The 16,745-nt window shown below is 41.6% G+C and overlaps 1 protein-coding gene across 1 annotated transcript in view; it reads left to right on the top strand.

The window, feature by feature from the left end:
* The window catches only part of LOC105497076 (zinc finger protein 836), a 55,911-nt gene extending 39,411 nt beyond the window's left edge, over positions 1-16,500 (top strand). Inside the window, 3 exon segments of the mRNA XM_071086209.1 lie at positions 5,585-5,711; positions 13,876-16,077; positions 16,080-16,500. Of these exon segments, the coding sequence (XP_070942310.1) occupies positions 5,585-5,711; positions 13,876-16,077; positions 16,080-16,114 (2,364 nt within the window). The 3' untranslated portion in view covers positions 16,115-16,500.
* The last annotated feature ends 245 nt before the right edge of the window (positions 16,501-16,745 follow it).

The following is a 16,745-nucleotide window of genomic DNA, read 5'->3' as shown; positions in this document are numbered from 1 at the left end:
CCAACTCCCCAGGTACATTCGCCTGCACACCTGAACATCTCTCCGATGACGGTGGCCCTATACTTCCTGGCTTTAGCTTTACATTCAGCATATATTTGAAATAGAGAAGATATGACATTATATAGAAGGGTTTTAATTCAAATGATAAGTAAAAGTTACATTTACCTAAAATGGTAGGGAAATGCATAGTTTCTTTTTTTTTTTTTTTTTTTTTTTTTTTTTTTTTTTTGTCTCACGCTGTTGCCCAGGCTGGAGTGCAGCGGCGCGATCTCGGCTCACTGCAAGCTCCGCCTCCTGGGTTCACGCCATTCTCCTGCCTCAGCCTCCTGAGTAGCTAGGACTACAGGCGCCCGCCACCGCGCCCGGCTAATTTTTTGTATTTTTAGTAGAGACGGGGTTTCACTGTGGTCTCGATCTCCTGACCTTGTGATCCGCCCGCCTCGGCCTCCCAAAGTGCTGGGATTACAGGCTTGAGCCACCGCGCCCGGCCGGAAATGCATAGTTTCTAAAAGTGTTGTGAGCTGTGGAAGAAAAATGTTTGAAGACCTCCTGCCTACCTGATCTGCTGCCTCGGGACCTCTCTGACCTCCTACCTGTGTCCTCCTCACTCCCTCTGCTCCAGCCACACAGGCCTCTCCTATTCCTGGAGCCGAGGTTACTCCTGCCTGAGGGCGTCTACCTGGGCTGTCCCTGTGCCTAGAACTCTCTGGCCCCTCAGTTGCAGATAATCTGGCAAGATTTCCCCCATCCCGAGCTGCAAAGGTGCCCTCTGCCACCAGCATCACATGGGGTTTCCTACTCATTTAAACAAAACTTACTACTATGTTCTTTTTACATTTTGAGGATCTGGAGAAAATGGCAACGCAAAGAAAAGTAACTTTGAAACAACCAACCTGCTTTTAGTTTCCTGATTTTGCTCCATTCAGCCCTTTCAGTTTATGAAGCCGACCTCTTCCCCTCAACGCCTTTCATATTAAGAATGAGGTGTTGTCTGATTCTAGGATTGCAAATAAAAGCCAATAAAAGCAGGTCCATATTTTTGCTCTATGTGTTTCTTTCTGGCTCTTTGCCTTCCACTTTCTACAGACTGGTAACAACAAGGCCCCAAGGGGAGATCAGAGCTAGGAGATTGGGGCTGTGGTAGTCTTGCCCCCTTTGAGACGTACTCAATCCTGGCTTCAGACTAGAGTGCTAAGGCATTTGTAACACATGGTTCATTCCCCTTTATAGAGATTCTCCTTCCAGTAGTTAGGGTGGGCCCAGCCTCCATAATGTTTAAGAGGTACCCAAGTTGATGCTTTTTTTTTTTTTTGGAGATGGAGTCTGTCTCTGTCACCCAGGCTGGAGTGCAATGGCTCGATCTGGGCTCACTGCAACCTCTGCCTCCCAGGTTCAAGCAATTCTCCTGCCTCAGCCTCCCAAGTAACTGGGATTAAAGGCGTGTGCCACCACGCCTGTCTAATTTTTGTATTTTTGGTAGAGAGGGTGTTTCACTATGTTGGCCAGGCTGGTCTCGAATTCCTGACCTCAGGTATCCACCCGCCTCGACCTCCCAAAGTGCTGGGATTACAGGCATGAGCCACCGCTCCCAGCCCCAAATTGATTCTCATTTGTATCCAGCATTGAGCTTCAAGCCTCTGTATCCTCCATTTCCCAGGGCAGAGCTCAGCCTGTGACCCACAGAGGTGAGGGAGTGCTGCGCTCTGCATGGGGTTTAATCAGAGATAGGTCCTTGCCCTGAATGGGAGCTCAGTCCAGCCCAGCTACCCTCTGCTGCAGCCTGTGTGTGGGCGTCTCCCGGAGGGGAGCTAGTGCTGAAGAAAACGGTGAAAGATTCACTTGGTCTTTGTGTAGGAATGTATTATCCTTGCATCCCCCCAGTGCAGTGGGCTGTCACTCCACATGCTGAGGCCTTCCCTGTGTGCATGGTTGTGATACAGAAAGTAATGTGTTGTTTCTAAGCATTAAACAACAGATTTTTTACTTTCAGGTTTGATGTGTGAATAATTACATTGACTGAGAAAGAAACCCAGAAGAGGAAGAAGAGGAAAGAAAAGGAGTCGGTGATGGCTACTCAGGTAAAGTGATATTTTACTCAGGTAAAGTGACATTCTTGGTGGGTCATTCCGTCTCCTTCCTTTGTGAAGTGCAGGGCATTGGAGTTGCGAATCTTCTCTGCGTCTGAAACTTCCTTCCTGACACATTTGCTCATGCTCATCCATGCCTTTCCTCAGTTCCTCTCATCTTATTTACATTCCACCTCAGCATGACCGAGTGACATGAACTTGGGAAGAGGCTGTGCCAAGCATGGTCCTGGGGAGAGCTCACACCCAGACATGGATGGGGACAGGGTATGGGCCCCGTGGTATCAGAGCTGTTGGACAGCAAGGATTGTTTGGGGGCCACATTGGAGGCACTGTTAGCTCTCTGTAGACCAGGAATAGAGAAGCTGCCTGTGGAAGTCACATATTAATGTGCATAAATATCTAGTAAATTATCGAAAGGGGCCAGGCGCCGTGGCTCATGCCTGCAATCTCAGCACTTTAGGAGACTGAGTTGGGCGGATCACTTGAGCTCAGGAGTTTGAGACCAGCTGGCCAACATGGTGAAACCTCATCTGTACTAAAAATACAAAAATTAGATGGTCATGGTGGCAGGGGCCTGTAATCCCAGCTACTCTGGAGGCTGAGGCAGGACAATAGCTTGAACCCGGAGGTGGAGGTTGTAGTGAGCCGAGATGGTGCCACTGTACCCCATCTTGGGTGACAGAGCAAGACTTCATCCTCAAAACAACAACAACAACAACAACAACAACAAAATTATGGAAAAGGAGGCCTGTAAGGGGAGATCTTTCTGCCTGATTTTATACTACATTTGAAGCTGTATGAATGAGTCACTATTTCTAACTGCACCACCCTTAATGACTGGGAATTGAATGGAAAACTAGATACAGACATTAGAGCGTGTTTTATTCCATCATTGATTTAAAAATATGAAATCAAGCTGAATGTCAGATTCTTCTAGCCATGGTCCGAATATCCATCTCACAGAGACTGCTTTGTTCCTGTGGGGACTCTTACCAGCAGTTGTTTTAAGTTTTAAGGTTATAATTTTGCTCAGATGTAAGAGCTGAGCATTTGTTATCAGAGAAGATGGAGCCAGATTCTCCCACTGCACCAATTATTGTTAAATATTATATTTATTTTAAACATCACATGATGTATGTATTTGTTTTTCGGTAAAAGTTCAAGCAAAGATGCAGTTCAGGCATTAAGTTAATACATGTTGGCCAGGCTGGTCTCGAACTCCTGCTCTGAAGTGATCCTCCTGCCTGGCCCTCTGAAAGTCCTGGGATTACAGTTGTGAGCAATCATGCCCGGCCCACATTTCTTTTTAATTCTTCGAAGCCAAAATGTAAATCGCCATTTCTTTCATGTAGGTTTGTAGAGATTCAATTGGTTTCTTCTTATAGACCATATTTCCCTGTTTCTTTGTATGTTTTATTGTCTTCTTTTGTGACTTCAGCATTTGAAAAATCAGCTGCCTCCCCAGATTTGGTGGCTCCTTTGTTCAGGGAGGACACGCCAATCAACTACCCTAGATTCTGGAGACTTCCCATGCTTTTTCTTCCTGGGGATTCTGTCCTCTCTGGGCCTTTGCTTGTCATCTCCCTATTGAAGAGGTTTGCGGCTTTCTAGTCAGAAGCTCCCCTATTTTCTGTACTATTGTAGATAGACTCTAGTACTGCAGATATCTGTGGTACCAGATCTTCACCCTCGTGTCTTTCTGTGTTACTGCAGGCACTGGTTTATGTCAGTCATCTTTTTGCTCAGTGGCCCCTAACCTTTCATCCTGTTCTTTCAGTGCTACCACAGGAAGTCACCACTAGGGCAGTTGTCAGCCTAGCCATGGAGGCAGGGACACCTTAGAGAGCCCTTATTAGGGCAAGGTCAAGGGTAGTCCTGAAGCAGGACCACCCCTGAGAGTCCAGAGATGTAGAGTCACCGGTGTGTGATCGCAGCTGAGGAAACCACAGCCTGTGAGAACTTCCATGTGGGGTGATCCCAACAAAACTAATGGGGCAGGGATCCCCAGGACCTAACTCCTACTCCAGGACGTCTAGAAGGTGGGACATAGAGTCAAAGACGACTATTATCAGGCCTTAAGATTTAATATGTGTACCCTATTTGAGTTTCAGACTTAACGTGGGAGCAGCTACCTCTTCTTTCCTGTTTCTGCATTTTGGAGTTGAAATATTTAACCTGTGTCTATGCCCCCATTGGATGTTGGAAGCACTTAAGTTGTTTGATTTCACAGGTTTACAACTGGAGAGCAGTTTGCCTCAGGATGAAACACATGTTCGAGTCTCACCCATATCTGATTTAGATTATAGTTAGATGCAGCTGTAGACTATAGAGTTTGGAATTGGTAGTAGAAAAAGTTAAGACTTTGGGGGGCCATTGGGATGGAATGCATTTCGCATGTGAGGAGTACATGAATTTTGGTGGGGCAGGATGGAATGCTGTGGTCTGAGTGTTTTTCTTTCCTCCACAGTTCATTTGAAACTTAATCCCCAATGCCCAATCTCCAGGTATTATGAGGTTTGGGTTTTAGTAGGTGATTGCATCACAAGGGTTCTGCCCTCATCAATGGAATATGGTGTTCTGGTCAATGAGATATCAAAACGCTTATCCTACGGAGTTCACTGCTTTTTGGCCCTTCTGTCCCTTCTGCCATGTGGGGACACAGCATTCCTCCCCTCCAGAAAATGCAATAAGACACTGTGTTGGAAGCAGGGATCATCCCTCAGCAGACATCAGTCCTGCTGGCACCTTGATCTTAGCTTTCCCAGCCTGTGAATTCTGAGAAATATATTTCTATTGTTCGTAAATTACCCAGTCTTATTTGGTTATAGCAGCACAGAGAGACTAGTACGTTCTGTAACCGTAATGTAACTGTTTGATTGTTTTGATTCAACTCTTAATTCTCAGACATCTGGGTTCAGATGCTTGCTCTGCCATTTTCAGGTTGTTGACCTAGGCAAGTTTGTTAGGGAGTCTGTGACACAGTAACATGGAACAAGTCTCTCTCTCATAGGCTATTATGTTGTTGTTTGAATTAGAACATGTAAAGCATTTGGAGTAATGCCCAGCACATGGGGAGTGTTCCAAAACTTTAGTCATTGCTGTTACTCTGGTCATCACAGTTTTTAGTTTATGACCTTTCTTTAAAGCCACTATAGACATTGTCATCTCTGAAAACACCACTCATATACTAGCTCACCTAGACAGTTGATGTATAGAACATAATATCTAACACTTTCTAAGGGATAACCATGTGTTCTTCTTATTTGTGTATTTCTTGCATTGTCCACAAAAAGAGAAATATACACTGATGTAGAGAATATAATAGTCTCCTATTGTATTTTGTAACAAACTAAAATTAAGGACGTACTTTCTCACAGATGCCTTTTATAGATATGTCAAAACACACACTTCAAAGTGATGTGATAGTTCTCTTCTCATTTTATGTAAACAAAAGAGCTCTCATATTGCTTCTTTTTGAAATGTGTTTTTCATTTCAGGGACCTTTGACATTCAAGGATGTAGCCATAGAATTCTCTCAGGAGGAGTGGAAATGCCTGGAACCTGTGCAGAAAGCTTTGTACAAGGATGTGATGTTGGAGAACTACAGGAACCTGGTCTTCCTAGGTGAGTATAATTTCATTCTAGAAGTTCAGATTTGCCTTCGTGCATTTTTGTATTTTCTCTGTTGTCTTTCTTAGGAACCCCTCCATTATTTGAGACTGAAGCCTTTTTGGTTCAAAAATAAAAAGCTTCTTAATGCTGCATCTGGCCTTTCACTGTCTCCTTTGTATATATATTCTGCGGCCTTCTTTGTACATCAGTGGCGGTTCCAGAGCTGAAGTTCGCAGAGAACTTTATGGCAGAGTTAAAATATCCAATTCCGTTTTCTGTCCATGTGCTTTTTTGTTTGTTTAAAACAGGTTCTTGCTCTGTTGCCCAGGCCGGAGTGCACTGGTGTGATCACAGCTCACTGCAACCTCTGTATCCTGGGCTCAGAGCAATCCTCCCACCTCAGCCTCCCAAGTAGTTGGAAGTATGGGTGTGCACCACCATGCCCAGGTAGAGACAGGGTTTTACTATGTCACTCAGGCTGCTCTTGAACTCATGGGCTCAAGGAATTCTCTGGTCTTGGCATCCCAGAGTGCCGATATTACAGGCTTGAGCCAGTACGCTTGGCCTATCCCTGTGGCCTATCCCTGACCCTGTGATCCGCCCGCCTAAGCCTCCCAAAGTGCTGGGATTACAGGTGTGAGCCACCATGCACGGCCAAAGCTTATATTTTTTAAGTCCACATAATTTGTTTTAAGTGACCGCTACTTTCATCTGGTGCATTTTCATGTATTAGAAGTGAACTTTGTTTTTATTTATTTAATAATCAGTTCCATATTTTTGAGGATACTCAGTTTTCCTTTGTTTTATGTTTCTTTTTGAGGTAGTGTTGTATTGGGGAATGTGTATCATTTTATATATTTTACAAGATTTCTTTCTTTTACAGATGGTATAGTTCAGCAGCAGTTTCTCTAAAACTTACAAACTCTGTAGTGTTGTAATAAGATAGTTTCAGTTATTCCTTTTACTCCCGTTTCCCCTGACTTAATTCCTACTCTTAAATTTGTTAATGAGACCGGGCGCGGTGGCTCACACCTATAATGCCAGCACTTTGGGAGGCTGAGACGGGCGGATCATGAGGTCAGGAGATTGAGACCATCCTGGCTAACACGGTGAAACCCCGTCTCTACTAAAAATACAAAAAGTTAGCAGGGTGTGGTGGCGGGCGCCTGTAGTCCCAGCTACTTGGGAGGCTGAAACAGGAGAAGGGCGTGAACCCGGGAGGCGGAGCTTGCAGTGAGCTGAGATTGCTCCGCTGCAGTCCAGCCTGGCCGACAGAGCGAGATTCCATCTCAAAAAAAAAAAAAAAAAAAAAAATTTGTTAATGAAATTGATTACAGTTCTTTTCATTGGAAATTTTTTAATACCTTGAATATATTTTTTAAATATAGTTACTATCTTAATTGTAGAAATACCATGAAAGAGATTGGTCATACTTTGTTTTTTGTTTTTTGGGTTTATTTGAGATGGATTTTCACTCTTGTCGCCCATGCTGGAGTATAATGGCACAATCTAAGCTCACCACAACCTCCGTCTCCCAGATTCAAGCGATTCTCTTGCCTCAGCCTCCTGAGTAGCTGGGATTACAGGCATGTGCCACCACGCCTGGTTAATTGTGTATTTTTAGTAGAGGCGGGGTTTCTCCATATTGGTCAGGCTGATCTTGAACTGCCGACCTCTGGTGATCCGCCCATCTCAGCCTCCCAAAGTGCTGGGATTACAGATGTAAGCCACTGCGTCCAGCCTGGTCATACTTTGTTATATAAGACACATTGCTTTTCTGTAGTAAGTTTCAGTTTCCTAATTATAACTCGCTGGACTTTCTTTAAATCACCCTTTTTTTGGGGGGGGGAACAAAAGCTATATTATAATAATTATTCTCCAGTCTACTTTCATGTCCATCATGTTATACTGAATTATTATTTTCAAACCTTACTTTATTATACATGTAGCCCATTTCTTGCACTTCAAGGACTTCTCAACTGATGTTTATAAAACCTATGTATTTTTTTCCATCATGCTTAGGGAATGAGGAATAAATTTTTTTTTTTTAATTGTACTTTATCCAGAAGTGTTTTTCCTAGGTTTTCTTCCAGGATTGTTGTAGCCTGGGGTCTTACATTTAAGTCTATATTCATCTTGAATTAATGTTTGTGTATGATGAGAGATAGGGGTCCAGTTTCAGTCTTCGATATATGGCTAGCCAGTTTTTCCAGCACCCTGTATTGAATAGAATGTCTTACCTCAATTGTTTTTGTTGACTTTGTCAAAGATCAGTTGGTTGTAGGTATGCGGCTGTATTTCTGGGTTTCCTGTTCCATTCCATTGGAGATCTGTGGCTGTATTTCTGGGTTCCCTATTCTGTTCCATTGGAGATTTTCTATTTTAATGGAAGCATGTATATCTAACAATTTTCTATCTTAGCACGGTTTTCTCTGCATATATAAGTTTTGGTATGTTCTATTTTCATTTTCCTTTGTTTTGAGGTATTTTATCATTTCCTTTGAGATTTCCAATTTGGCATATTGACTGTTTAGGAATATGTTGTTCCAACGTATTTGTTGATACTCTAATTTTTTTTCGCTGTTGATCTCTAGTTTTACTTTGTTATGATGGGATAAGTTACACTTTATGATTTCTGTCTTTAAAATGTATTAAACAGGTCAGGAGCGAAGAGGGCCAGCCCCTCCACAACCTGTGGGTGTTTCTCGTCAGGTGAGATGAGAGACTGAGAAAAGAAATAAGAGACAGAGACAAAGTCTCTGGGCCCAGGGGACCGGCGCTCAGCATACGGAGGACCCACGCTGGCACTGGTCTCTGAGTTTCCTCAGTATTTATTGATCATTATCTCTACCATCTCGGAGAGGAGAATGTGGCAGGACTATAGGGTAATAGTGGGGAGAGAGTCAGCAGGAAAACATGTGAACAAAGGTCTCTGTGTCATAAATAAGTTTAGGGAAAGGTGCTGTGCCTTAATGTGCTTGCACACAGACATCTTGGTGCAATAAAGAGCAATATTGCCACCAGCATGTCTCACCTCCAGCCCTAAGGCGGTTTTCTCCTGTCTTTGTAAATAGAACATACAATCGGGTGTTGCACTGAGACATTCTGTTCCCAGGGACAAGACATTCTATTCCCAGGGACGAGCAGGAGACAGATGCCTTCCTTTTATCTCAGCTGCAAAGAGGCCTTCCTCTTTCACTCATCCTCCTCAGCATAGACCCTTTACTGGTGTCGGGCTGGGTGATGGTCAGGTCTTTCCCTTCCCACGAGGCCATATCTCAGGCTATCACATGGGGAGAAACCTTGGACAATACCTAGTTTTCCTGGGCAGAGGTCCCTGCGGCCTTCTGCAGTGTATTGTGTCCCTGGGTACTTGAGATTAAAGAATGGCGATGACTTTTACCAAGCATACTGCCTTTAAGCACTTTTTTAACAAAGCACATCCTGCACAGCCCTAAATCCGTTAAACCTTGAGTCAACACAGCAGGTGTGTCTGCAAGCACAGGGTTGGGGCTAGCATTACAGATTAACAGCATCTCAAGGCAGAAGAATTTCTCTTAGTGCAGAACAAAATGAGTCTCTTATGTCTATTTCTTTCTACATAGACACGGTAACAGTCTGATCTCTCTTTCTTTTTTTTTTTTTTGAGACGGAGTCTCGCTCTGTTGCCCAGGCTGGAGTGCGGTGGCCGGATCTCAGCTCACTGCAAGCTCCGCCTCCCGGGTTCACGCCATTCTCCTGCCTCAGCCTCCCGAGTAGCTGGGACTACAGGCGCCCGCCACCTCGCCCGGCTAGTTTTTTGTATTTTTTAGTAGAGACGGGGTTTCACCGTGTTAGCCAGGATGGTCTCGATCTCCTGACCTCGTGATCCGCCCATCTCGGCCTCCCAAAGTGCTGGGATTACAGGCGTGAGCCACCGCGCCCGGCCTGATCTCTCTTTCTTTTCCCCACAAAGAGTTTGAGACCAGCCTGGCCAACATGGCGAAACTGCGTCTCTACTAAAAATACAAAAATTACCTTGGCGTGGTGGCGCGCACCTGTAGTCCCAGCTATTCGGGAGACTGAGTCAGGAGAATCACTTGAACCTGGGAGGCAGAGGTTGCAGTAAACCAAGATCACGCCACTGCCTTCCAGCTTGGGTAACAGAGCGAGACTCAGCCTCAAAAAAAAAAGAAGTGTTAAAAAGTTTTATTTTTAAATATTTCTTTTGAAGAATGTTCCGTGTGGAGTTTGGAAAAAATTCTTTTGTGCTGTTTTTGGGTGATGTGTTATGCATATGTAGATTAGGTCCAATTTGACGTATAGGTTAGGTTGCCTAGTTACTTACTTTTTTTCTATCTGATTGTCCTATTTATAAAAGTGGTCCGTTGAAGTATTTTATTATTACTGTGGAAATTTTCTCCCTTTAGTTATGTTTCTCTTGCTTCATATATTAAGGATCTCTAATATTAGGTGCATATATATCTGTAATTGGTATATCTTCCTAGTGAATTAACCCTTTAATTATTATATAATGCCCTTCTTTGTCTCTTGTACCAGTTTTGACATAAAGTCTATTTTGACTGATATTGGTTTAGCCACCTCTGATGTCTTTCTGTTACCATTTATAAGGGATATCTTTTTTCATCCTTTCAGTTGAGCCTGTGTGTGTCCTTCAAATAAAAATGAATCTTTTGTGGATAGCATGTAGTTGGAGCCTATTTTTAAAATTCATTCAGCCAGTCTGTATCTTCTGATTGTGGAGTTTAAGCCACTTATACTTAATGTAATGACTGATAGAGAAGGACTCACTGTTGCCATTTTGCAGAATGTTTCCTATATCTCTTAGATTTTTTTGTTCTTCATATCTGTTACTGCCTTTGTGTTTGTTTAGTTGATTCTTTCGTCTTGACATACTTTTATTTCCATTGTATGTGTCTTCTATACATTTTTTTGTGGTTATCATTGCAATTACAGAAAACACTTTAGATTTATAACATCTTGTTTTAAACTGATAACAGTTTGACTTCAGTCACATACAAAAATGACTCCTTTACAGGTCTGCTCCCATGTTATGTTTTTGATATCCCAGATTACTTCCATAAATACTGTGTCTCCATTAACATGTATTTAAACCTTGACAGCAGTTTCCTGCTTTCTTAGTTTTTTCAGACTAATATTTGCCTATTTTGCTAGGGTTTCTTCTGTACCCCAAGTCTCCTTAACATTGTTGTACTATCAATAAGGTTTTATGTTGTCTTTTTGTATGTGTACAAAATGAATTCATCCATCTCCTCTTCATGGCTGTTATCAAATTTTTTCTTCAGGATTATACTGTAGGAACTTTTTTTTCGCATCTCTCCTGATATGTAGGGTTGTTGAGCATATGCCTGGAAATATAACTCATGGGACATTCAATTTGATAAATTTCATAGCATATATTATAAAGACGTAAGTCTGCTTTCTTCCCGTATCCTCACACTGCCTCCTTTTTAACTGTCTTCCCTTGTCCTGTGCACATAGTATAATTCCCATGTTTAAGTATTGGTCAGTATAATGCTACTTCTAAATTAGTTTCTTTTTTCATCCAAAGTCAGGATTTTAACTGTTGCTTGTGAAATTATATACCCACAGCTCTGCAAGCACAAACACTGCTGCCCCATGCACATTACTCCTTGCCCTTTTCCTCTTGCCTTTTCTCTTCCCTGGCCTTTCCTAAAATAGTACTTTGTTCCAGACGGACTACCTGGCTACTTACTAGTATATTAGTTTTACACTCCCATTATTGCATAACTCCTTCACCTCCCACACTACTCTCACTCTGTAAGGGATGACCCTACTCATTCACTTGATCACTTCTTTTTTTTTTGAGATGGAGTCTTGCTCTGTCTCTCAGGCTGGAGTACAGTGGTATGATCTTGGCTCACTGTAACCTCCGCCTCCCAGGTTCAAGCAATTTCCTGCCTCAGCCTCCCAAGTAGCCGGGACCTGCCACCACACCCAGCTAATTTTTGTATTTTTAGTAGAGATGGGGTCTCACCATCTTGGCTGGGCTGGTCTTGAACTCCTAACTTTGTGATCCACCTGCCTTGGCCTGATCACTTTCTGAGAACACTGCCTAAATCATTATATGCAGGGAATGATGACTCAGATACTGTTATTCATAGGGATGGCTGAATAATGCTTTTGGCAACACAGCATGGATCTTGAAGTATTTCTTTCTACACTGTTAGTATTTGGGGTGACCTGTTATCTGCAGAACCTGCTTGGGCAGTTTTTGAAAAAAAAAAAACAGTGTTTGATCCTGCAAAGGTAGGTGCGTATCTTACTTTCTTTGTAAATTGGATGTAAACATATAAATCCCGTGGGCATACTTTGCTTGTGTGTTAAATAGTGATAATTTACCTCAAGACTTTTTAAACAAGTTAGTACTGTTAGCTAGTCTAGAAATTGTGTTTTTTAGTAAAGACTCACAGATTTCTTTGTTAAATAAAGCATATCAATATTGTTCCATGTTTATAATGAGATAGCATATTGGCTTCACCTTAGTCAGCATGGCTACCTATAGTAGATATTGTAGATTGGGTGGTTGAAACAACAGAAATTCACTTTTCACAGATCTGGGTGATGAGAAGTCTAACATGTCAGAACCACCATTTTGGGTCTTGGCATGGGCCCTTTTTCCGGTTTACCGTGACTTTCTCTTTCTGTGTCCTTACGTGGCAGAGGACCTAACTGCCTCCCAAAGACCACACCTCCAAGTACTATCACATTGAGGATTAGGTCCTCAACATAGGAATTTTGGCAGACATAAGTCTTTATATCAAAGCAGCCTTCATTGTATCTGTAAGTTTTCATTTTGTAGTTTCTTCCAAACAATGTTTGTTGTCTTTTATCTTACTTTATATGCTTTTCAAGTAGAATCTCTGTATGATATATATTTTGTGGCCAGTTAATTAGGTAATTAGAGGCAATGAATAGGACTAGGTGTGGTGACTCGTGCCTGTATGTGATCCTGGCACTTTGGGAGGCTGTGGCAGGCAGATTGCTTGCCCTCAGGAGTTTGAGATCAGCCTGAGCAACACAATAAAACTCTGTCTCTACCAAAACTACAAAAAAATCAGGTGGGCATGGTGGTGAACATCTTTGGTCTCAGCCATTTGAGAGGCTGAGGTGGGAGGATTGCTCGAGTCTTAGAAGTGGAGGTTGCAGTGAGGCAAGATTATGCCACTTCACTCCAGCCTGGGTGACAGAGTGAGACTCCATCTCAAGAAAAAAGCACAATAGATAGGGAGTTGCTGTGTTGATTGTTACATAGTTGTAGGCATGAAGTCATAGTCAGTATTTCTGACTTCCTGCCCCACTTTTTATTCTATATTATGTTGTATATTTACCTTCCTCCCATCCAAGTAGTAACCAGGTCTGACACTGTTTAGCTTCTGAGATCAGCTGTGTTCTGGGTGGTATGGCCAAAGACATATTTATCTTTCTTTTATCTTTAAAAGTCAGTGATCTCAACATATTTTCTAGTTATCATATGCTGTCTCTAGAATATACGTTCTTGCTTATTATGAAGGGAGAATTGTTTAGAATTCCATACTATAAATTTGTATATTTGCATATGATGCAAATTTGTATATACAATATACAAATTTATAGTATGGAATTCTAAATATGTATATTGTATTTTACTTACGTGCTGGTTTTATCTGGGTTATTAGAGTGTTTTATTTATTAATTTTTATGATAATTATTAATTAGTTGAACTTGTGAATATTTACTGTTACACTGTATCTTGCTGTAGTTTGACATTTGTTTGTACACAGCAAATATGAAGTGAACATATATAACTTTTATTCTCTTATGAGAGAGCCACGTTTTCTGCCAATTGGTGTGTAATTTGGTGTCATTGGTTGCAAAATACTTGTTTTAGTGCCAATATATGTTTGCACAACATAAATCTTTTGGTCATAGGATGTTTGAAACTAGGCTTTCCTAAATAATTTGAATTACATGTAGTCATCCTTTCTTTACTATAGACTTCTACTCATTTTGTATTTCTAAAAATAAAGATCATGGTGGAGAACTTTCACACCTGTCTGGTATAAACATTATGCTTAGTGTAGTATGTTTCCAATATAAAGTATTTATCAATAGTAGTTATTTTTAAAAAACTCATGTTCATTATATTTTGCAGGTATCTCTCCTAAATGTGTGATCAAGGAATTACCACCAACAGAGAACAGTAATACAGGAGAAAGGTTCCAAACAGTGGCACTGGAAAGACATCAAAGCTGTGATATTGAAAATTTATACTTCAGGGAAATACAGAAACATCTATATGACCTTGAATTTCAATGGAAAGATGGTGAAACAAATTATAAAGAAGTGCCAGTGCCCCATGAAAACAATCTTACTGGTAAAAGAGATCAACATAGTCAAGGGGATGTAGAAAACAATCATATTGAAAACCAGCTTACATCAAGCTTTCAGTCACGTCTGACTGAACCACAGAAAGTTCAAACTGAAGGGAGAATGTTTGAATGTAATCAAACGGAGAAGACAGGTAATAACGGTTGCTTAGTTTCTCCACACATTAGGGAAAAACATTATGTATGTAATGAGTGTGGCAAAGCCTTTAAAGCATCTTCCAGCCTTATTAATCATCAGAGGATACATACTACAGAGAAACCTTACAAATGCAAAGAGTGTGGCAAAGCGTTTCATCGGGCCTCACTACTAACTGTACATCAGGTAGTCCATACAAGAGGGAAATCATATCAATGTGATGTATGTGGCAAGATCTTCAGAAAAAATTCATATTTTGTAAGACACCAAAGGAGTCACACTGGACAGAAAGCCTACGTGTGTAATGAATGTGGTAAGTCCTTTAGTAAAAGTTCCCACCTTGCTGTTCATCAGAGAATTCATACCGGTGAAAAGCCTTACAAATGTAATCTGTGTGGGAAATCCTTTAGTCAGCGTGTCCATCTTAGACTTCATCAGACAGTTCATACTGGAGAGAGGCCCTTCAAATGTAATGAGTGTGGCAAAACCTTTAAACGGAGCTCAAATCTCACTGTACATCAGGTAATCCATGCAGGAAAGAAACCATATAAATGTGATGTATGTGGTAAGGCATTCAGACATAGATCAAATCTTGTATGTCACCAGAGAATCCACAGTGGAGAGAAACAATACAAATGCAATGAATGTGGCAAGGTCTTCAGTAAACGTTCAAGTCTTGCAGTGCATCGGCGAATTCACACTGTAGAGAAACCTTGCAAATGCAGTGAATGTGGCAAGGTCTTCAATAAACGTTCAAGTCTTGCAGTGCATCAGAGAATTCATACTGGACAGAAAACTTACAAATGCAATAAATGTGGCAAGGTCTACAGTAAGCATTCACGTCTTGCAGTGCACTGGAGAATTCATACCGGAGAGAAAGCTTATAAATGCAATGAATGTGGCAAAGTTTTCAGCATACATTCACGACTTGCAGCGCATCAGAGAATTCATACTGGAGAGAAACCTTACAAATGCAATGAATGTGGCAAGGTCTTCAGTCAACACTCACGTCTTGCAGTGCATCGGAGAATTCATACTGGAGAGAAACCTTACAAATGCAAAGAATGTGGCAAGGTCTTCAGTGACCGTTCAGCTTTTGCAAGGCATCGGAGAATTCATACCGGAGAGAAGCCTTACAAATGCAAAGAATGTGGCAAGGTCTTCAGTCAATGTTCACGTCTTACAGTGCATCGGAGAATTCATAGTGGAGAGAAACCTTACAAATGCAATGAATGCGGCAAGGTCTACAGTCAATATTCACATCTTGTAGGGCATCGAAGAGTTCATACTGGAGAGAAACCTTACAAATGTAATGAATGTGGCAAAGCCTTTAATCAGGGCTCCACACTGAATAGACATCAGAGAATTCATACCGGAGAGAAACCTTACAAATGTAATCAGTGTGGGAATTCCTTTAGTCAGCGTGTCCATCTTAGACTTCATCAGACTGTTCATACTGGAGACAGACCTTACAAATGTAATGAGTGTGGCAAAACCTTTAAACGGAGCTCAAACCTCACTGCACATCAGATAATTCATGCAGGAAAGAAACCATATAAATGTGATGAATGTGGCAAAGTATTCAGGCACAGTTCACATCTTGTAAGTCACCAGAGAATCCACACTGGAGAGAAAAGATACAAATGTATTGAATGTGGCAAGGCCTTTGGGCGGTTGTTTTCCCTCAACAAACACCAAAGAATTCATTCTGGCAAAAAACCTTATAAATGTAATGAGTGTGGAAAATCTTTTATTTGTCGCTCAGGCCTCACTAAACATCGAATAAGACATACTGGAGAGAACCTTACAACTAAACTCAATGTGACAAGGCCTTAGACGTTGTCCTAGTTTCTAGAATCACTGAATAATTCATACTTACTGTTATAGCTTGTATATTTTTCCCTTCTCTTGAAATCCCTGTGGAATTGTAATCTCCAGTATTGGAGGTGGGGCCTGTTGGGAGGTGATTGGATCATGGAAGTGGATTTCTCAAATTGAGAAAGATTTAGCATCATCCCCTTGGTGCTGTCCTGGCAATAGTGACTTCTCTTGAGGTCTGACTGTTTAAAAGTGCATAGCACTTCCCTGTTGCTTGCTCTCATTCTCACCATGTGAAATACCTATACCCCCTTTGCCTTCCACCATGATTTTAACCTTCCTGAGCCTTCCCTACAGGGTGATCGGATGCCAGCACCATGTTTCCTGTTAAGCTTTCAGAAGTGTGAGCCAATTAAACTCTTTTCTTTATACATTAGCCAGCCTCAGGTATTTTTTTGTAGCAATGCAGTTATGACCTAATACATTTACACATGCAGTAAATATACCTAAGTTTTAAGCTAGTGTTCACTACTCACTGGGTGTAAGAATATGTATACATATTCCAGGATGTATGCATACTGGAGAAAAATCACAGAAGCATAATACGTGTGGCAAGAATTCTACTCAAAAGCCAAAACTTGTGAATCTAGGTAATTCAAAGGGATGTATGAAATGAAATGA

The sequence above is a fragment of the Macaca nemestrina genome, chromosome 20 (genome assembly GCF_043159975.1).
Source record: "Macaca nemestrina isolate mMacNem1 chromosome 20, mMacNem.hap1, whole genome shotgun sequence".
NCBI lineage: Eukaryota > Metazoa > Chordata > Mammalia > Primates > Cercopithecidae > Macaca > Macaca nemestrina.
This window is presented reverse-complemented; position numbering and strand designations above follow the sequence as displayed.